The 21,458-nt window shown below is 43.3% G+C and overlaps 1 protein-coding gene across 2 annotated transcripts; it reads left to right on the forward strand.

Moving 5' to 3' along the window:
* Positions 1 to 624: 624 nt before the first annotated feature.
* Positions 625 to 21,038, forward strand: cdt1 (chromatin licensing and DNA replication factor 1). Of its 2 annotated transcripts, none has more exons than XM_070896988.1 (10): positions 625 to 1,545; positions 6,635 to 6,730; positions 6,948 to 7,174; positions 7,306 to 7,500; positions 8,206 to 8,351; positions 9,203 to 9,306; positions 11,643 to 11,831; positions 11,994 to 12,140; positions 14,667 to 14,868; positions 20,367 to 21,038. In XM_070896988.1, exons 1-10 carry the CDS (start codon positions 946 to 948, stop codon positions 20,528 to 20,530), a joined length of 2,070 nt encoding a protein of 689 aa, XP_070753089.1. In that variant the 5' UTR covers positions 625 to 945; the 3' UTR covers positions 20,531 to 21,038. The 2 variants fall into 2 exon arrangements, with proteins under 2 accessions (XP_070753089.1, XP_070753090.1); XM_070896989.1 differs by having other exon boundaries at positions 6,635 to 6,721.
* The last annotated feature ends 420 nt before the right edge of the window (positions 21,039 to 21,458 follow it).

A 21,458-nucleotide genomic window follows, 5' to 3' on the forward strand; every position in this document is an offset into this window, starting at 1 on the left:
GTGGCAAGGCTTAACCAAGACAACTGGAGTCCTGCTCTGCTGCACGGACCTAAAACGCACACATATCGCAGTGTGGGCCCTTCCCTTTCTTTAGTTATCCTCTTGGTCTTAATATATTTATAAAACATCTTTGGGTTTTCCTTGCTTTTACTTGCCAATAATTTTTTATGCTCTCTTTAATAAGTGATAGAAAGAAAAGGGCAAACCTCCCAAATGCGACTTAAAATTAATTAATGAGATGAATCTGAAAAACACAAACGCGGAAATAAAACATAAAATCCTGGAAATATACATTTAAAAAAAAGACAAGAAAACAATTCGGATAACGTTCCAACTTTTTTTTAACTTCAAAACAAATAATACACTGACGACCAAATTCTGGCAGGAAACGTGTCATTTGGCGCCTGAGAGAGACTGTACCACTGCGAGGGCAACAACAGAAATCGTGCATTTTATCTTCTGGCTCCAAAAGTCGCTACGTTTGGCTTTCACTATCTGCTTAAATAACTGCATTTTATTTCTCTCTGTTTTTCAACAAAAAAAAGCACAGCCTTTTCTTTGTTTTGATCGGTGCGGAAGCGGACAAAAGTAAAATGGGATCGTCCGTTTGGGTCACGCGTCAGTTGAGCGCGAAAGTTCGGAATTGGATGCAGTGAGAGACAGAGAAACAAGTGTTGGGAATCCCGGTCGGAGTGGAGCTGTTGCTGACAGGACGTGTACCCGGGGAGGGAGACTGTAACAAAGTGCCGGGGGAAATCCCCGACACATTGGAACACGCAGTTGCCAACGTTCCATCCCGCGCGCGGGGACCCCCCCACCGCGGGGCGCCTCCATTGTTCGCCCTGCAACCCGGAGCGCGGCCCCTGCTCCGCCAACAAGATTTAAGTTCATTTGTCTGCCCGAGCAGAGCCGAGGGCAGCAGCTCCAGCTGGGTTTCCCGGCGCCATGGCCCAGGTCAAGCTCACCGACTATTTCCCCCAGACCAAGAAAGCGAAGGGAGGCTCGCTGCCTGTGAAGCGCAGCAAGGTGCAAGTTCACGGCGCCACGATTGCCGGGACCCCGCCGGTTGCAGCCAGGCGCAGGCAGTCGCGGAGGAAGCCGACGGCCATTGGACAAAGCCCGGCTCCGAGCGGGGAAAGCCAGCCCCCTGCACCGGCCAAAGCAGCCGCTGTAATTGCGGAGAGTGCCGAGATTTGCAGAGCCGAGCCAGCAGGCCGGGAGGAGAGCTGCACGGCCCTCGATCCAGAGCCCGGGGTGGAGAAGAGAGTCCCCGCACTCGACGACCTCGCCACACCGAAAAGCGGGCGGGCAGCCGCCGAGTTAGATTTGCGGGGGGCCGAGAGCGATGGAGGAGTCGGCCTGCAGTCCAGCACCGGGAAGAAGCGCTGCCGGTCCGAGTCAGTGGATGAAGCGGAGCAGCGGGCCGCACCGAATGCCCGGAGATGTCTGGTGCTGCAGCCGCGGGAAGCAGAGAATCGGCTCCCACAAAACAGCATCCCCGCACAGACAGCACTGCTCCCACTGACAGGGCGACTCGAGCCCACGGTGAGACTTTCATGTATTTCTTGGTCACTAGAGAGGGGGCGAGAAAGAAATAATGTTATTTATATAGCGCCTTTCACGGCCTCGCCTCGCCGCCCCCCCCCCCGGCGTTGTACAACAAAGGAAGTACTTTTCCAGTTGGAATCATGAGAGAAATAAGTTACCCTTTTCAATTGGAGCCCATGAGGATGTAGAAAGACTCTTACGAATTAAAAATACTTGCATTTATATAGCGCCTTTCATGGCCCTCGGATGTCCCAAAGCGCTTTGCAGCCAACTTTTTGAAGTGTGTTCACTGTTGTAATGTAAGACATCATATCGGAATAGTATTTATACTTGTTAGGCAATATCAACAACTTGTATTTATATAGTGCCTTTAACTTTATCCCATGGTGCTTCAGACGCGTTATAAAACAAAACTTGACAATGAGCCACATAAGATATTAGGGAACATGACCAAAAGTTTGGTCAAATAGGTAGATCTTCAAGGAATCTGGAGAGGTTTAGCGAGGGAATTTCAGAGCTTAGGGCCTTGGCAGCTGAAGGCACAGCCACTAATAGTGGAGTTAAAATCGGGGATATGCAAGAAGTCAGAATTGGAGGTGATGCAGGCGATTTGTGCTGCGGTATAGCTCTGTGGGTGTCAGCATAGATGCAGCCACCAACAAAATGATGGGTAACCACACACGTCCCATTTATATTCCGTCGTTTAGGTTACAAGTATGCTTTCTATGCCGATTCTTTTGACCGCTTTTAGTAATTAATTACTTGATTTGAAAGAACCAGCATTGCAAATAGTATTTTGTCCAGCTGTCAAAAGGCTGCTGTTGCAGCCAGTCCACAATCCGCTAACTACAGCAGGATGGAGGAAGAAAAGGGTTTCGGGTGCCGAGGTTATAGGAACAGTTGAGGATCAGAATTGAGTATGGAAGAGGTTGCAGTGCTTGTACAGTCAGCTTTTATAATATGTCTGAGTTATCAAGTGTTGCAGTAGCAGGAGAAACACATTAACCCTGAAATAAGTCTACACATTTGGAAGAGGGGAGAACCTATTTCCAAATGTTATTAACATTAACAACCTAGTTTCTATCTTGAACTGTTTCTGTTAATGTTCATGGGTTCAGTGATCAAATCAATTATGGTATACAGCTAATGCAAGTATCTCAACATATTCTATTTGGTTTAAAAATTAATGGGGCAAGAATACCTCTAAGCAAATTCTATATTTGGGTTCTCTTAATTCCCTGTTAACTGACACCAGAGACTTGAGCACAAAGTCTAGGCTGGAACTTCAGTGCTGCCAAAGATTGGCTAAGATGTTAAACCAAGGCCTTGTCTATTCTCTCAGGTTTACATAAACATTGTAAGGTACTGTGAAAAAAGGCAAGGAAGTTCATTGGCAAACATTTATTTCTCAACCAGAATCACAAAAAAGTGATTGCCTGGTCATTTATCTTATCGCACCCACACTCCGTATGTGTGCGCACTAGGTCCGTGCAACAGAGCTGGTCTCCAGTCGTCTTGGTTAATCCTTGCCACTGGACCAAGACCGAGCTCTGTCAAGCCCGTGTGGTGGCTGGTGTGCAACGGTCACCAAGCACAGGCATCTTTCACCCTTCAGGATGTAGTTCAGGACCTGGAACTTTAGGTTCTTCATTGGAACAGCTGTGAACTTATCCTTTTTTGGCATGGAAGCAAGTCATCCTCGTTTCAAGGGACTGCCTATGATGATATCGCTGTTTGTGGGATCTGGCGATGTGTAAACTAAATGTTCCATTTCCCTACTTTGCAACAGTGCCTTCATTTCACAAGTACTTGATTGTAAAGCACTTTTGAACATCCTGAAGTTGTGAAAAGTGCAATTTAAATGCAAATTTTTTTCTTTCTTTCCTTAACTGGACTGACCCACCCAACTATTATTTACTTGGCTGGTCTATGATGTACACCACCATAACCATAATACCTCATCAAGTTGACCACCATTTGCTGAAGCAAGCATTTCGCTGAGAGAAATATATTGTCTTTAATTCCAGCACAATTTTCCCTTGTCTTTTCTTCCCTGTGTTTTGGCAGTCAAAAGGGTCTCTTTCATTAAACCTTTTTTTCAGGCAGTAAATCATATTTCATTCATATACAGAGTTTTTCCCAAGTCTAGTGTTTTGAATATGGTAAGCTTGCTTGACACAGGAAATCTCCTATTTATCAAAAGCTTTCTATACTCGTTTACCATTGCTATCAAGTACAATTTTGCAACTCTACAGAGAAGTTCTTTTAACCAGTTTTCTCCCTTTTCATTCCTTCTGAAACTGTTCACTCTTGCAGGGGCAAAGTACTGTGAGCTCTGGCAAATGTCTGGTACCATTCTTCATGTGAACACAAGAAATAGGAGCAGGAGTAGGTCATTTACCCCTTGAGCCTGCTCTGCCATTTAATAAGATTGTGGCCGATCTGATCATGGACTCAGTTCCATTTCACTGCCCACTCCCCATAATCCTTTATTCCATTATCGCTCAAAAATCTGTCTATCTCCACCTTAAATATATTCAATGTCCCAGCCTCCACAGCTCTCTGGGTCAGAGAATTCCACAGATTTCCAACCCTCAGAGAAGAAATTCCTCCTCATCTCAGTTTTAAATGGGTGGCCCCTTATTCTGAGACTATGCCCTCTAGTTTTAGTTTTCCCCTATGAGTGGAAATGTCCTCTCTGCATCCAACTTGTCGAGCCCTCTCGTTATCTTTTATATGTTTTGCTAAGATCACATCTCATTCTTCTGAACTCGAATGAGTATAGGCCCAACCTACTCAACCTATCTTCATAAGTCAACCCCCTCATCTCCGGAATCAATCTAGTGAACCTTCTCTGAACAGCTTCCAATGCAAGTATATCCTTCCTTAAATACGGAAACCAAAACTGCGTGCAGTATTCCAGGTGTGGCCTCACCAATACCCTGTACAGTTGTAGCAGGACTTCTCTGCTTTTATACTCTATCCCCTTTGCAATAAAGGTCAACATTCCATTTGCCTTCCTGATTACTTGCTGTACCTGCATACTAATTTTTTGTGTTTCATGCACAAGGACCCTGAGGCCCCTTGGCACTGAAGCATTTAGCAATTTTTCTCCATTTAAATTATAATTTGCTATTCTATTTTTTTTCTGCCGAAGTGGATAACCTCACATTTTCCAAGATTATACTCTGCCAAATTTTTGCCCACTCACTTAGCCTATCTAATATCCTTTTGCATATTTTTTTGTGTCCTCACAATTTGCTTTCCCACCCATCTTTGTATCATCAGCAAACTTGGCTACATTACATTCGGTCCCTTCATCCAAGTCATTAATATAGATTATAAATAGTTGAGGCCCCAGCACCGATCCCTGCGGCACCCCACTAGTTACTGTTTGCCAACTAGAAAATGACCCGTTAAATCCCAACTTTGTTAGTTATCCAATCCTCTATCCATGCTAATATATTATCCCCAACACCGTGAACTTTTATCTTTTGCAGTAACCTTTTATGTGGCACCATATCGAATGCCTTTTGGAAATCCTAGTACACCACATCTACTGGTTTCCCCCTTATCCACCCTGCTCGCTACATCCTCAAAGAACTCCAGCAAATTTGTCAAACATGATTTCCCTTTCCTAAAATGATGTTGACTCTGCTTGATTGAATTATGCTTTTCCAAATGTCTTGCTACTGCCTCCTTAATGGTGCATTTTCCCAACGGCAGATGTTAGGCTAATTGGTCTATAGTTTCTTGCTTTCTGGCTGCCTCCTGTTTCAAGAAGGGACGTTACATTTGTGGTTTTCCAATCTGCTGGGACCACCCCAGAATCCAGGGAATTTTGGTAGATTACAACCATTGCATTGACTATCTGTTGACTGGCCAATTTTATCACCCCAACTGCTACCCCAGGCTAAGATCAGCCAACGTGGCACAGAATGAAAACCAAACCTCGGACTTTTTTTGCATATATGGCTCCATACCATGGTAAGGACATAAGAATTAGCAGCAGGAGTAGATCATACTGCTCTTTGAGCCTGCTTTCCTGCCCGAACCCCCCTCTGTTGATTGGTATTTGGGGCATTTATTCATCAGGCTATATAGAGGGAGCACCATAACTGGGTGCAGAGAAATCTGCTCATGAATTACAATTCAGTGAAGCTTGAAGCTATGCACTTCAGGTGTTTGGTTGGCGAGTCTACACAAGAGCATCCAAGCTTTGCTTTTTTTGGTTGCTTAGGCCACATAACATTTAAATGAATGGCCAGGGTGGGGTGTCTCCATAACCAATCGGATTGCAGAATCCTTGCTGAGATACGCAGAGTCTAAACCAGGAAGTGTCAGTTAGAATATTTAATTCAATGTAAAATCATGTACAGAAAACAAATTAGAGGGGGAAAAGAAAGATGGGATTGAGTGAGATATGAGACAAAGAAAAAGTAATTTTTTTAATTTTTAATTTTTTTAAATTTCTGACTAATTAAAATCTGAAGGAATGAGACTCCACACTTGTAAAAGTACATTTTCAGTGCCAAACGAGATTGTTGGCAGTAATTAAGACTTGCCACACTATTTAAAAATTCACTTATTCAATGGACAAACCCTAATTTTTCCTGGTGTCTGGTTGGCAAGTGCTGAAACTTCACACCCCTCCAAATATGTTAATGTTGAGTGTCTGGCCAAGATACCGGCAATATTCCCGATAAACTGTGCGGCCGCGCAGTCATCAGAAGGTCCCGTGCAGCCGCTCACCGACTTTTATACTGTAGGTACCGCGCATGCGCAAAAAAAATTGATGGGTTAAGCATCAGGAGAGGCAGGCCGCACGGCAGGCAGTGTGGCTTATGGGGGATGCTGGATACTAGTATAGCTCCTGGGGGAGCAGGACAACCCGGACAGCAACTTTCTGATTTCCGCCTTTAACTGCACATGTGCAAACGCCAGAAGTTGCTGTCCGATTTACTCCTTAATGGTGTGCGTTGTTAGCCTCACCGTTATTCTTGCCGCAAAATCTAGGCCAATGTTATTATTGCTCTGCATATATCTGAAGCTGCTGATACTAATGGATCTTGGTGTCCTCATTTAGGATTCATCCACCCATGACGTAACGGCATTAAAGATTGCGATTTCCAAGCCTCCAGGACCACAAAATTCAAATAGGACAAGCCAGCAGGTACGAAATGTAAGTGAAAATAGGATTGATTATATTGGATTTTCGAGCTGTGCTTTTGGACAGGTTTGACCCACACCATGACAGAATCTGAACCATTATGATCAACTGTGGGGCATTCTGCAAATGAAAAGAGCAACAGATGCTGCACCACTATTAAACTAAACATTACTTTAAATTAATTCATGATGAAAACAATATATCTTAAGTTTTCAAATGTTTTCTTTAGACCGACACACCACCTGGAAAGGAGGGTCTTTTGAGGTTAAAAGCCCGGCTGCAAAGAATCCAGAAATTTGCCCAAACAACGAATTCATTTGCTCCTACGCCAGAATTGAATAGTGACATTAAAAGCCGCATAAAACGGGTTCGAGAACTGGAATTGAAAGTACAAGAAAATAAGGTCGAGCGGAACAAGGCAACTGCACAGGAGACAAAGTCGAGCGTAGATGAGAGGTGAGGGGAAAAAAACTTAGTGCAACGTATACAAAATACAAAAAACGAAGAACATTGTTAAAGGTAATTAATTTATTATTGATTGGCTGAACACAGCAGGCCTCTTGTATTTATCATTCATCCTTTTCCAGCGTGAAGGCACCAGCATACCAGCGTTTCCACAACTTGGCACAGGATGTCCCACCGGGGTTGACCCTGCCATTCAAGTACAAGCTGTTAGCAGAGATGTTCCGTAGTATGGACACTGTTGTGAGCATGTTGTTCAATCGCTCCGAGACCGTTACCTTTGCCAAGGTGAAACAGGGTGTCCAGGACATGATGCGGAAGTGAGTATAAATTATTGATGGATGCTTAATTGGAAGGCGATACTAAGATTGTATTGGTGTTGTGTCTACTTCCAGCTGGAGAATGTCTGTAATCCTCGGCAGCCATAAAGTGTTGAGCAAGAAAGAAAATTCCCACTGGGTTTCTTTTATGATTTTTGCTATTTCAAAAAAAACTTGTATTTATATGAAAACCTATTGTTTCTCAAAGTATTTGGTATAGAATTGTAGTGACCTTTGATGCAGGCAAAGGAAATATTCTTGGCCTTCAGGTACATTGTGCTCAATTTGTAGCACTGCATTAATTCTCATCACTTTTCTAATTACTGAACATGGGAATTAGGCGAGCGTTCCTTAAGATTACTTTAATTACTTTTCTACAATGTGATTACCTCCTTTCCAAAGTTGACTTTTTTAAAAGCTCAATGACATCTGATAACAAACTAACCATTTCTGAAAAACAGTACTTTTGAAGTTAGATTAAACATTTAAAAATGGATTGAAGGAGAAATTTTGCAGACCTAGACAGAAAACTTATGTTTTTGATGCAATCAGCTTGCAATGCATTGATGTCAATTTTAGAGGAGAGTACTTTAAACGTGAAATATAATCAAAATGCTCGCAAAAGCAGTAAAATGTATTGCAAAAGTTATTGCCAATTCAGTTCTGTTCGCCTACTTGAGCAGTTACCTTATAATATCATTGTAGGCAATTCGAGAAGCCAAATGTTGGGCAGATTAAGATGGTTTACCCTTCTGCATACAAGTTCCGTCAGGAAAAGGGAATCCCAACATGGAGTAACTCTCTGAAGAAATCCAGCTACCAGCTCACCTTTGATCCTGTGTTTGAAGGAGGTAAATGGTGTTCTCCCTGCTAAGGGTGTGAAATGTGTTGGGGAGTTTTAGGCTTTGTTAATGAAGGGAATGGCCTCTGGTGAGCTGCTGCAGCTTTTTGCTATGTTGCATTTTTTTTATGTTTCTCTTCTGAATAACGAACTGTTTTGTAGCCTTACCCGAGGTGCAGGAAATAAACCTGAATCGAGGCAACATCCGAGTGCATTCCTGCAATCTTAAACTAGAGATTGGGGGTTGGGTGTATTCTTGCTTTGACCAGCTGGCTTAATAACTCCCAGCACTTCTGGAGCCCTACTCCAGTGTGAGCCGCTGAGTTAAGGGAGAGAAAAATGGGAAGGAAACCTGATGAGCCTGTGTAAACTGTAATACTAGTTAAGGCACTTGTTCATTGTAAGTCAAGTTCTTTTCTCCAAACCTCAGTTGGGTAAAGGCAGCGTTTACAAAGATCAGAAGGTCCCAGAATCAATTGCCAATTCTGAGTTGGATAATCTCGGGTAGGATGGTAACCTGGATGTGACTGCTGACCTCAGTACTCTGGGGCTAGGGAGTGGAGCATGGGCCAGGGTGGCGTCCTGAAATTACTCCGTGACCCTTGCTGAAAAGTAGATATCTCACGAGGATAGAATCCGGCTTCATTGTATTGTGCCCCCGCCACACCTTTCGCTAGTCGATTACCCTCCTACAGTACTCACTGTCCAGGCTCACAGTTGGTACAAGGTAACTATGGGATTGAATATGTCATTGACTTCAGGGGTCAAGGGGTGATGGATAAAGAGTTCTATAAAAAGTTTTTTTGTAAATACTATTTTCCTCTTTTTTTTTTTCTCTCTCTCTCTTCCCACCATCCCAAGAGGGGAATTCTCCAGGCCATGCACAACTAACAGCATCTCACTTACTTCTGCGTCGTCGCATCTTCAGCCGAAACCTTGTGAACATTGTGAAGCAATACCATAAGGTAAGCAGGTGGTCCTGCAGGATATGCTGTTTTTGTCTTGTCTCTAGTGGCAACAGTGATAACCATGTAGCTTAAATAACATGGCAGGACTGTCATTGGGGTATCAAAAACCTGTGATCCAGTAGTTCCACTGGCATTTTCATCAGTTCTGCAATTTTGAGTCTGGCCGAGGGCAAGCTGTGCTTTTAGCCTTCAAATATCATGATCCTTTGCTATTGCTGACCTATCAGAAAAGATCCACAGCCATAATGAGCACCATAAATGCAACTTTGTGGGGACCAAATAGGCACAAGTTGGTGTGTCAGGAGCAGATTAGCACCAGCAGAACCTCACGTGGAAGTGCTTGATTAACAGCAGTTCCCCGTTGGAGTGTAAAAGCTCTTGGTAAATATCAGCCTGCTCTGTAAATCTAACTGGAGTTTCTCCTTGGTTTTGGATAATCATAGCAAGCTTTGCAGGATTCTTCTGTTGAAATCTATAATTGGAATTGCTAAATGTTAATCTCTGGCAGCTTGACAACTGGCTGTATTGGGGGCTCCACAGAACAGTGAGCTTATCTACTAGTCCACAAATCATCATAGAAGTTTACAGCACGGAAGGAGGCCGTTTTGGCCCATCGTGTCCATGCTGGCCAACAAGAGGCTATCCAGCTTAATCCCACTTTCCAGCTCTAGGTCTGTAACCCGGTAGGCTATGGCAATTCAGGTGCACTTCCAAGTACTTTTTAAATGTAGTGAGGGTTTCTGCCTCGACCACCTTTTCAAGCAGCGAGTTCCAGACCCCCAAAACTCTCTGCGTGAAGAAATTTCCCCTTAAATCCCCTCTGAACCTACTACCAATTACTTTCAATTTATGGCCCCTGGTTGTTGACCCCTCTGCTAAGGGAAATAGGCCCTTTCTATCCACTATATCTAGGCCCCATATAATTTTATACACCTCAATGAGGTCTCCTCTCGGCCTCTTGTTCCAATGAAAACAAATCTGTCCTCGTAGCTTAGATTCTCCATCTCGGCAACATCCTCGTAAATCTCCTGTGTACCCTCTCCAGTGCAATCACGTCCTTCCTGTAATGTGGTGACCAGAACTGCACACAGTACTCCTAGCTGTGGCCCAACCAGTGTTTTATACAGTTCATGCTTGTACCCCCCCCGCTCTTGTATTCTATGTCCCGGCTAATAAAGGCATGCCGCCTTAACCACCTTATCTACCTGGCCTGCTACTTTCATGGATCTATGAACATGAGCTCCAAGGTCCCTTTTGTTCCTCTACACTTTTCAGTATCCTACTATTGTGTGTTCCCTTGCCTTGTTAGCCCTCCCAAAATGCATTACCTCATACTTCTCCGGATTAAATTCCATTTGCCACTGTTCTGCCCACCTGACCAGTTGATTGATATCTTCCTGCAGTCCGCAGCTTTCTTCATTATCAACCATACAGCTCATTTTAGTATCATCTGCAAGCTTCTTAATCATACCCCCTATAGTCAAGTCGAGATCATTGATGTAAATCGCAAAAAGCAAGGAACCTAGTACTGAGCCCTGCGGAACTCCACTGGAAACATCCTTCCAGTCACAAAAACACCATCAACCATTACCCTTTGCTTCCTACCTCTGAGCCAATTTTGGATCCAACTTGTCACTTTGCCCTGGATCCCATGGGCTTTTACTTTTGTGACCAGTCTGCCATGTGGGACCTTATCAAAAGCATTACTTGTGGGTGATAGCTGGAAAATGTGTGCATAAGACGAACTGGAAACTTTATTTGGGCTGTGTTTGTTTATATTTTCTTTTTGATTATATCTTCAGATAATATAATTGAAAAACGACTAGCCCTTGTTTTACAAGTGAATATACTGAAGCAGTTCTTAATGACATTATCTTGCACGCTTCCATCATCTACCCCACCTCTCCCAAAATCATGTTCTCGCCAATACATGCCTGAAATACATATTTGTGGTTGGAGTTCTGTGGGATAGTACCTATTGGTTTGCCTTTGCCTTCTATTTTGATGGACTTCAGAATTTCTGCATTAGTGTTCCAGTAAAACACATTTGTAAATGACTATGCGGTGCCAAGGAGTAGGTGATTTCTATGCTGATGGTTCCCTATTACAAACAGTAAATCTTCACTGAGTTATATTGGGAAAGAGGAGAGGTTAAGTGCCATCCCCTGCACATTCTTGCAAGCATCAGAACATGTGGTTTGTAGGGTGAGTCCTCCAGAATGTAGAAATGAATTATAAATATATGATGAAGTGCTGTTGAGGACTGTGAAATATTTGGTAAAAATTCCAAAAATGAAATGGCAATCATTTTGTTTGTTTCTTTCCCCTTATAGGTATTCCTGGCTTCTCTTAACCCTCCGATGCATGTACCTGATAACAAACTAACACGATGGCACCCACGTTTTAATGTGGATGAAATTCCGGATGTTGTTGCCGCTGAGCTGCCCCAGCCCCCAGATTTCGAGAAGCTAACAACTGCGCAAGAAGTCCTGGATAAAGCTCGCAGTATGATGACACCAAAGGTACTGATAATCCAACGATCCTATACATATTGGTGGGAGGGGAGGAGTAGGGTCTTGTGCGTCGAAAATGGCTCACACTTTAGTTGACATACTGTCGTTAATGGTATTCCTCATTACTATAAATATACTACACTAAATTGTGTACCTGTATAATTTTTTCAGATGGAGAAAGCACTTGCTAACATGGCTCTCAAAACTGCAGAAACTGCCATGGCTATTACTGAACAGAAGAAAGAACCAAATGTTGTGAGCCCATGTCCTGGTCCTTCTAATGCATTGAAAGGAGTTTCCCAAAGTCTGCTGGAAAGGGTGAGCCGAGATTGTCCCATTTGGAGATTTAAAACCTAAGCTAAAACCACTTTGGGCCAAAAATTGCGGTTGGAGGCGTACCTCCGGAGTACACCTCCGACCCGCGAAAGGAATACGCACCGACCTGCTGGCGGAGGGCAGAGTAATGGCCCAGGTTCTCCAATCACACAACAGAATTAGATTTTAATCATTTTGAATTGAATCCTGTAATCAGATCTAATTACAATTTACAGGATTGGTTGTTAATTCATAAGTAGCTTCATTGCAACAACCTCACTAAAAAAAAAAATTACATTTTAATTTTCGACTTTGTTAACTTTAATCTGGGTCAATATTTGCAGAAGCTCATTTGATACAGTGTATGTGTATAATTTCTGATCTGAAAATGTTTAAATCATGTCTGAGGTATCCCCTTACGCTGATGAAAGTATGCCCTGTATAACAATTCTTTGCGCAACCACTGGCCAGTTGGTGAGAAAATGGCCCGTTAACGCGTGCGTTGACAGACCGCATGCGGAAATCCTGAACTTGTGGTTTACAAAGGAGGTATCTCGGTGAGAGTAAGCTGCTATACCAACCGCAAAATCTGGGCCATAGAGTTTAGTGAGTCACATTGATCAAAAATCTCTCCTCGCACACAACCATTTTTTGTAGCTGAAGGTGGTTCTCATCGACACAGCTAATTTTACCGATAAACATAGTAAGTAATCAGTTAACAATTCGATACTTTAATGTTCATTGTGCCTGTTGTTAAAAAGGAGTGGACATGTGCTTCTTGCCTCATTTGTGTTTTTTTTTAATAAATAGTGGCAGCTTAACTTTTAGTGCAACAACAACTTGTATTTATATAGCTGTTTTAATGTAGTGAAACATCCCAAGGTGCTTCACAGGAGTATTATGCGATAAAAATTTGACACCGAACCACATAAGTTTAAAAATTAGCGCAGGTGACCAAAAGCTTGATCAGAGGTATGTTTTAAGGAGCGTCTTGAAGGAGGAAAGAGAGACAGGGCATTCCAGAGCTTGGTACCTAGGCAACCGAAGGCACGGTCACCAATAATTAAGCGATTATAATCAGCGATGCTCAGGAGGGCAGAGTTAGAGGAGCGCAGTCATCTCCGGGAGTGGGGCGGCGAGGTGGATTTGTGGGGCTGGCGGAGATTAGAGATGAGGAGGGGCGAGGCCACGGAGGGATTTGAAAATAAGGATTAAAATTATGAAATCGAGGTGTTCCTTAACCGGAAGCCAATGCATGTCAGCAAGCACGGGTGATGGGTGAGCGGGACTTGGTGCAAGTTAGGACGCGGGCAGCCGAGTTTTGGACGGAGACTGGCGATGTTAGAAATGGAAATAGGCGGTCTTGGTTATGCGGTGGATATGTGGCCGGAAGCTCACTTCAGGGTCAGATATGACACCAAGGTTGCGAACCGTCTGGTTCAGCTTTAGACGTAAGTTTGGGAGAGTGGTGGAGTGAATGGCTAGGGAACGGAGTTTGTGGTGAGGACAGAAAACAATAGCCTTGGTCTTCCCAATATTCAATTGGAGAACATTTCTGCTCATTCACAACTGAATGTCAGACAAGCAGTCTGACAATTTAGAGACCGTGGAGTGGTCGAGAGAAGTGGTGGTGAGGTAGAGCTGCGTGCCATTAGCGTACATGTGGAAACTGACGCTGTGTTTCCAGATGATTTCGCCAAGGGAGAAACATGTAGATGAGAAACAGGAGGGGCCAAGGATAGATCCTTGGAGGACACCAGAGGTAACGATGTGGGGCGGGAAGAGAAGCCGTTGCAGGTGATTCTCTGGCTACCATTAAATAAGAATGGAACAAGGCGAATGCAGTCCCACCCAGCTGGACAACGGTGGAGAGGCGTTGTAGAAGGATAGGGGTCAACTGTGTCAAAGGCTGCAGACAAGTCAAGAAGGACGAGGAGGGATAGTTCAGCTTTGTCACCGTCACAAAGGATGTCATTTGTGACTGATGAGAGCCATTTCGGTACTGTGGCAGGGGCGGAAACCTGACTGGAGTAACACTTACATATAATGCATTCCTATGTGTCTGGAACTCCACTTCCCAAAGCATTGAAAAGTAACTGGTAATGCATGCTAAATGCAATTTTGCCATTCATTCTACTTGTATATAACTAATTATGTTCAAGAGAAGCACCTGGTCTTTTATTTGCACTGAGCTTCCCTTGTTGATCAGGCACTCTTCCCCGTCACTGTATATAATGCCTCGTTCCCTTTCTCCTGTTAACAATCCTACATATTTTGTGCACACGGGTAAAAGTTGTTCACTTCCTGAATCTGGCCTAAAGGGTTAGAATCAAGAGCTTGTTCCTCAAGGCAGATCTATGTAATGTTGAACAATATTTTCCATGGGCTTAGCATTCAAAGTATCTTACAATGAGTCTGTCTCTTTGATTTAATGCAGAATTTTGAATTATTTGTTAGAGATTTATATTTTACAGTTGATAGTGCTGGGGTCTCCAAATCAATATGCACTAACATTTAACACTTGTACAGATTCGTGCTAAAGAAGCTCAGAAAATGCAAGCAGCAATGACCAGAAATCCTGCACAAACCAAGCGTCTCCATATGATGTCACGGCTTCCTGAGATAACAAGAATTCTGCGCAATGTCTTTGTGGCAGAGAAGAAACCAGCTTTGACTATTACTGTGGCATGCAACAGGGTGGTTGACAGCTATCGGTCACTGATGCCCCTAGGTAATTGAATAATGATTGATTTCAAATGCTGATGATTAATTGATTACCCTAATGGTAGCTTAAGTGTGATACTAACCCAGTGGATACTGCAGTGAATGCTGTTTTAAGAAATCATCTCCAAGGAGTAGCCGTGCTTCATGTTACTGTGCAGCAAATGGATTGATTTACTTGTTGTATCATTGAGGACCTAATGTTAAAACCGCCCTCCTTCCAAACCTGTTTTATTTTTGTGTTATAAGATGTACTAAATAGGTTCTATTCATTTAATGCAGAAAATGTGACAGCTGCAATGCCATTCACTTGTAGTGAATTTTGTTCAGTCAATCCCTGACTTCGTTTTGCCTCATGCTTCAAACCTACCCTAATGAAAAATGTACACGGCGAACTGTCATCATCACAACCCTCAACGTATTTTCCAAAGATGCTGTGTGGGTGATCTCTGGGTATCTGACGATTTGCCATACCTGCATGCTGTGGCATTTCGGAGAGCAAGGAACAGTAATGGGGTTGTAAATAAACTTTTTTCCCCACTCTCCTATTAATTACTATTCTGATATTGACTTCTGTTGGGATATGGTTTCATGGACACAAGCAGCCCTTCAGTACCTTGCAGAAGAAATGTTTTTTAAAAATAATGAATATGAGCAGACTGTTTGGACATTATCACTATCCTCTGCTTGATATTCAAGTGGATAATTTTCCAGCAGGGGTTACTGGTTGGCAATCACCATTTGATTTTTTTCCTCTCTCCCTTAACTTGGGGTGCTGAGACCAATTGTAGTAGCCACCTTGGCTCAAGTCAGCTACCCCAGCGTAGGCCAAGAATTGTATCTGGAGACACCTTTCTGATCTGCACAGCTTAGCATCATAGCCAACAATGAATTTGTCCTCCAAGCCGTCCGACTCTTTCCAAATGGAATTTGACAAAGTTCCACATGAAAAGGCTATTGGTTAAGTCAAAGCAATAGGCATTCAGACTAAATACTAGGAATGGGTAGCTGGCTATTAAAAAATGAATTATTGGCGTGTGGTGGGGGAGGGGTAAGAACTGAATGGGGTGGCCCAGGGCATGGTGTTGCCATCACTCCTGTTTCTAATTTACACAAATGACTTGATTCAGAAATTTGACGGAGTGGTAACATTTGCAGATGCTGAACTAGATGGTGAACTGGATTTGGAAGAATTGGTCAAAAATTACAGATGAGTTTCAATGGAATGCAGATTTTTTAAATTAATTCGTGGGATGTGGAGAGTTTTACTAGGGCTCCTTGATGCCACACTCTGTCAAATGCTGCCTTGATGTCAAGGGCAGCCACTCAACTCACCGAGAATTCAGTTCTTTTGTCCAAGTTTGGATCATAGAAACATAGAAAATAGGTGCAGGAGTAGGCCATTTGGCCCTTCGAGCCTGTACTACCATTCAATAAGATCATGGCTGATCTTTCACTTCAGTACCCCTTTCCTGCTTTCTCTCCATACTCCTTGATCCCTTTAGCCATAAGGGCCACATCTGACTTCCTCTTGAATATATCCAACAAACTGGCATCAACAATTCTCTGCGGTAGGGAATTCCACAGGTTAACAACTCTGAGTGAAGAAGTTTCTCCTCATCTCAGTCCTAAATGGCTTACCCCTTATCCTTAGACTGTGTCCCCTGGTTCTGGACTTCCCCAACATCAGGAACATTCTTCTGGCATCTAACCTGTCCAGTCCTGTGAGAATTTTATATGTTTCTATGAGATCACCTCTCATCCTTCTAAACGCCAGTTAATACAGGCCCAATCAATCCAGTCTCTCCTCATATGTCAGTCCTGCCATCCCGGGAATCAGTCTGGTGAACCTTCGCTGCACTCCTTCAATAGCAAGAACGTCCTTCCTCAGATTAGGAGACCAAAACTGAACACAATATTCCAGGTGAGGCCTCACCAAGGCCCTGTACAACTGCAGTAAGATCTCCCTGCTCCTATACTCAAAACCCCTAGCTATGAAGACCAATATACCATTTGCTGCCTTCACCGCCTGCAGTACCTGCATGCCAACTTTCAATGACTGATGTATCATGACACTCAGGTCTCGTTGCACCTCCCCTTTTCCTAATCTGCCGCCATTCAGATAATATTCTGCCTTCGTGTTTTTGCCCCCAAAGTAGATAACCTCCTATTTATCCACATTATACTGCATCTGCCATGCATTTGCCCACTCACCTAACCTGTCCAAGTCAACCTGCAGCCTCTTGGCGTCCTCCTCCCAGCTCACACCGTCACCCAGTTTAGTGACATCTGCAAACTTGGAGATAGTACACTCAATTCCTTCATCTAAATCATTAATGTATATTGTAAATAGCTGGAGTCCCAGCACTGAGCCCTGTGGCACCCCACTAATCACTGCCTGCCATTCTGAAAAGGACCTATTTATCCCGACTCTCTGCTTCCTGTCTGCCAACCAGTTCTCTATCCACGTCAGTACATTACCCCCAGTACCATGTGCTTTAATTTTGCACACCAATCTCTTGTGTGGAACCTTGTCAAAAGCCTTTTGAAAGTCCAAATACACCACATCCACTGGTTCTCCCTTGAGCACTCTACTAGTTACATCCTCTCAAAATTCCAGTAGATTTGTCAAGCATGATTTCCCTTTCATAAATCCATGTTGACTTGGAACGATCCTATCGCTGCTTTCCAAATGCGCTGTTATTTCATCTTTAATAATTGATTCCAACATTTTTCCCACTACTGATGACAGGCTAACTGGTCTATAATTACCCGTTTTCTCTCCCTCCTTTTTTAAAAAGTGGTGTTACATTAGCTACCCTCCAGTCCATAGGAACTGATCCAGAGTCAATAGACTGTTGGAAAATGATCTCGAATGCATCCACTATTTCTAGGGCCACTTCCTTAAGTACTCTGGGATGCAGACTATCAGACCCCGGGGATTTATCGGCCTTAAATCCCATCAATTTTCCCAACACAATTTCCCGCCTAATAAGGATATCCTTCAGTTTCTCCTTTTCACTAGACCCTCGGTGCCCTAGTATTTCTGGAAGGTTATTTGTGTCTTCCTTCGTGAAGACAGAACCAAGGTACTTGTTCAACTGGTCTGCCATTTCTTTGTTTCCCATTATAAATTCACCTGAATCTGACTGCAAGGGATCTATGTTTGTCTTCACCAATCTTTTTCTCTTCACATATCAAGTCTGTAATGAGGTCTGCGGAACCCAAACTGAGCATCAGTGAGCAAGTGCCACTTGATCGAACTGTTGACAATCCCTTCTATCACTTTGATGATTTTAGAGTAGGCTGATGGAGTGGTAATTGGCCAGCTTGGATTTGTCCTGCTTTTGTGGACAGAACATAGCCGGGCAATTTTCCATTGTCGGATAGATGCCTGTGTTGTAGAGCTGTTCTTGAACAGCTTGGCTAGAAACGCAACTAGTTCTGGAGCATGTCTTCAACACTACAGCTGCGATGTTGTCGGGGCCCAGAGCCTTTGTTAAATCCAGTGCGCTCAGCTGCTTCATGATATCGTGAAGTGAATCGAATTGGCTAGAGACTAGCTTCTGTGATGGTGGGGACCTCCAGAGGAGGCAGAGTGGGATCATCCACTCTGCACTTCTAGCTGAAGATGGATGCAAATGCTTCAGCCTTGTCTTTTGCATTTGTGTGCTGGGCTCCGCCATCATTGAGGATGGGGATATTCATGGAGCTTGCTCCTCCTGTTAGTTTAATGTCCATCACCATTCCCGACTAGATGTGGTAGGACTGTAGAGTTTTGATCTGATCTGTTGGTTGTGGGATCACTTAGCTCTGTCTATGGCATGCTGCTTAACATGCATGTAGTCCTGTGTTGCAGCTGCCCCAAGTTGGCACTTTATTTTTAGGTACGCCTCGTGCTGCTCCTGGTATGCTCTTCTACACTCCTCATTGAACCAGGGTTGGTCTCCTGGCTTGATGGTAATGGTAGAGTGAGGGATATGACGGACCACTATGTTACAGATTGTGGTGAATACAATTCTGCTGATGGCCCACAGCGCCTCATGAATGCTCAGTTTTGAGTTGCTAGATCTGTTCTGAATCTATCCCATGTAGCATGGTGGCAGTGCCACACAACACGATGGAGGGTGTCCTCAGTGTGAAGACGGGACTTTGTCTCCACAGTGACTGTGCGGTGATCACTGCTACCAATACTGTCATGGACAGATGCATCTGCGATAGGTAGATTGGTGAGGACGTGGTCAAGTAAGGTTTTCCCTCGTGTTTGTTCTCTCATCGCCTGCTGCAGGCCCAGTCTGGCAGATAATGTCCTTCAGGGCTTGGTCAGCAGTGGTGCCACCGAGCTACTCTTGGTAATGGACATTAAAGTCCCCCACCCAGAGTCTATTCTGTCCCCTTGCTGCCCTCCGAGCTTCGTCCAAGTGGGTTCAACATGGAGCTGAGGGAGAGCAGTTAAGTGGTAAACAGCAGGGTATTTCCTTACCCATGTTTGACCCGATGTCATAAGAATGCATGGGGACCACAGTAAATATTGAGAACTCCCAGGCCACTCCCTCCCAACTATACCACTGTGCCACCTCAGGTGGGACAGGATATATACACGGATGGTGATGGAGCAATCTGGGGCATTGGCTAAAAGATATGACTGTCGGTTTGTTACTTCACTGGTAAGTGGGACAGCTCTCCCAATTTTGGCACATCCCCAGATGTTAGTTTGGAGGACTTTGCAGGATGCTAGTAACATAACCACAGTCCCCAAACCAGTGGGAATAAAAATGGCAGATGAAATTTGATGTAGACAAATGTCGAGAACTGCTAATACGAGGAAAGAGTAAGGGAGGCATACTCCATTTGGAGTTGAAAGAGAAGGATGAAGCCAAAACAGACTTGGGAGCCTTAATAGACTCTGGGCTTGTGTTCAACAACGCAGGGCAGCAAACAGCGTAGCCAAAACAGGAGAATACAAGTTAGTTGCAGTCATGTCCAAACTATACCATGCTCATGTCGGACTGTATCCTGACTACTGTCTCCCGGTCTGATCACTGAGACAACCGAGACATTGAAGCACTGCAGAAAAAGATGCACGAGACTGATCCCTAGTGCCCAAGGTATTGGTTATAAAGAAAAACTAGAGAAACTTGGGCTTTTCTGTCTGGAAAGGTGAAATTTTCTTTGCATGAAGGGTGATCAATGTATAGAATAGACTTCCAGGAAGAGACGTAGAGGTGAATCTTTTAAGAAACAATTTGATTCTGAAATGAGGCGACTTTAGGCTCTTTCCAGGTGGATGAATTAAGACAGACTGGATGGCCTTCCTTATCTCTGACCATCTGGTGAAAGGTTTTTCATCTTTTATAAGAGTCTCATTTGCCATCTAATTTTGTATATTTTAGATTAGATGTGTTTATTTTTATTTAAGTTGCTTCCAGTATCAGCTGTTCAATGAATGCCCCATCTAATAATTGGAATAAGCTGGTGAATTACATGATTTTATTTTTAAAATTTCAGATGACATGGAGAAACATTTGCGGTTACTGGCTGACGTTGTTCCAGACTGGTTGAGTATCCATCTAATCAGAAAAGACGTGTATCTGAAGCTGAACAAGAACGTGGAGCTGAATGTGGTTGCGGAGAAAATTGCAAAAAAGATAAAAGAGGAGGAAAAGGCATAAATTTTTTAATGGATTTTCTGTACAGAGGTCAACTTCGAATGTCAAATGTAAAAATGACAATGTATAAGAGAATGGGGGTGTGTTTTACAGATCAATTTTAATTGTCCCGGGCAGTTTGGTTGTTAATTATGTATCATATTTGTGTGGCAGAAGTCATGGTACAATCTTTTGGTTTCATAAATTGAAAATTCCATTTTTGATATTGGGATTGCTAAATGCTTGTTTAAAAGATGGGAGGGAAATGAATCCAGCTCTGCACTGGAAATTTAAAGAGTAAGACTTGGTACTTTGAGTAATACTTGAATTGTGTTCCAGGAGCAGTGGTTTCTTTCTGCTTTGTTTCAAATGAATAGCAGGGTATAAACTTGGTGACGATCTGTCTGTGTGCAATGAAGATCTATTGGATACATTAATATATGTTAAACTGAAAATCGAATGTTTGATTTGTGTGGTGAGGGTTGCTTTTAATGAATACCTTTTGATTAAACGTTTTGTCTTTTTTCTTAAATCAACTTTTGTGTTTGCTGATTTTAATTTCAATGCTGTGAACTGCTGAATTGGCATTTAGTTTTTAAAACATGGCCCACTTGAGGAAATAAACAGAAGCACCTGATTGTCTGGCATAAGTTCAGATTTTAAAGCTAAACTGTTTTTACAAACCCACTGCTGTCCATATTTCTTCCCTTTAATGAATTTGTGGCAGTAATCATGTAAGCAGTGTTTTTCTCTACCCTGTGCTCTCTATTAAAGTCTATTCTATACTTTCATACCTCAATGATTTCTTCTGTGATCGTGTATCCAGATTTGCCTGCTATATGCTGCATAACTTTGCGATAATAAGGGAGCAGCCCTTCCCATTACCTGGACAACAAGAAATGGTGGTTGGGCAATAGGAGGCAGAGGAACCACAACACAAGAAAGACTTGCA

This window comes from Pristiophorus japonicus, chromosome 13 (genome assembly GCF_044704955.1).
Source record: "Pristiophorus japonicus isolate sPriJap1 chromosome 13, sPriJap1.hap1, whole genome shotgun sequence".
NCBI lineage: Eukaryota > Metazoa > Chordata > Chondrichthyes > Pristiophoridae > Pristiophorus > Pristiophorus japonicus.

What these genes read in the sequence shown, in the direction of transcription:
- cdt1 (XM_070896988.1), top strand. Translation starts at nt 946, where the DNA reads ATGGCCCAGGTCAAGCTCACCGACTATTTCCCCCAGACCAAGAAAGCG. An exon ending in CAGGGCGACTCGAGCCCACG is followed by an intron (nt 1,546 to 6,634) that starts GTGAGACTTTCA and finishes GTCCTCATTTAG; the next exon opens with GATTCATCCACCCATGACGT. An exon ending in GTCCAGGACATGATGCGGAA is followed by an intron (nt 7,501 to 8,205) that starts GTGAGTATAAAT and finishes ATATCATTGTAG; the next exon opens with GCAATTCGAGAAGCCAAATG.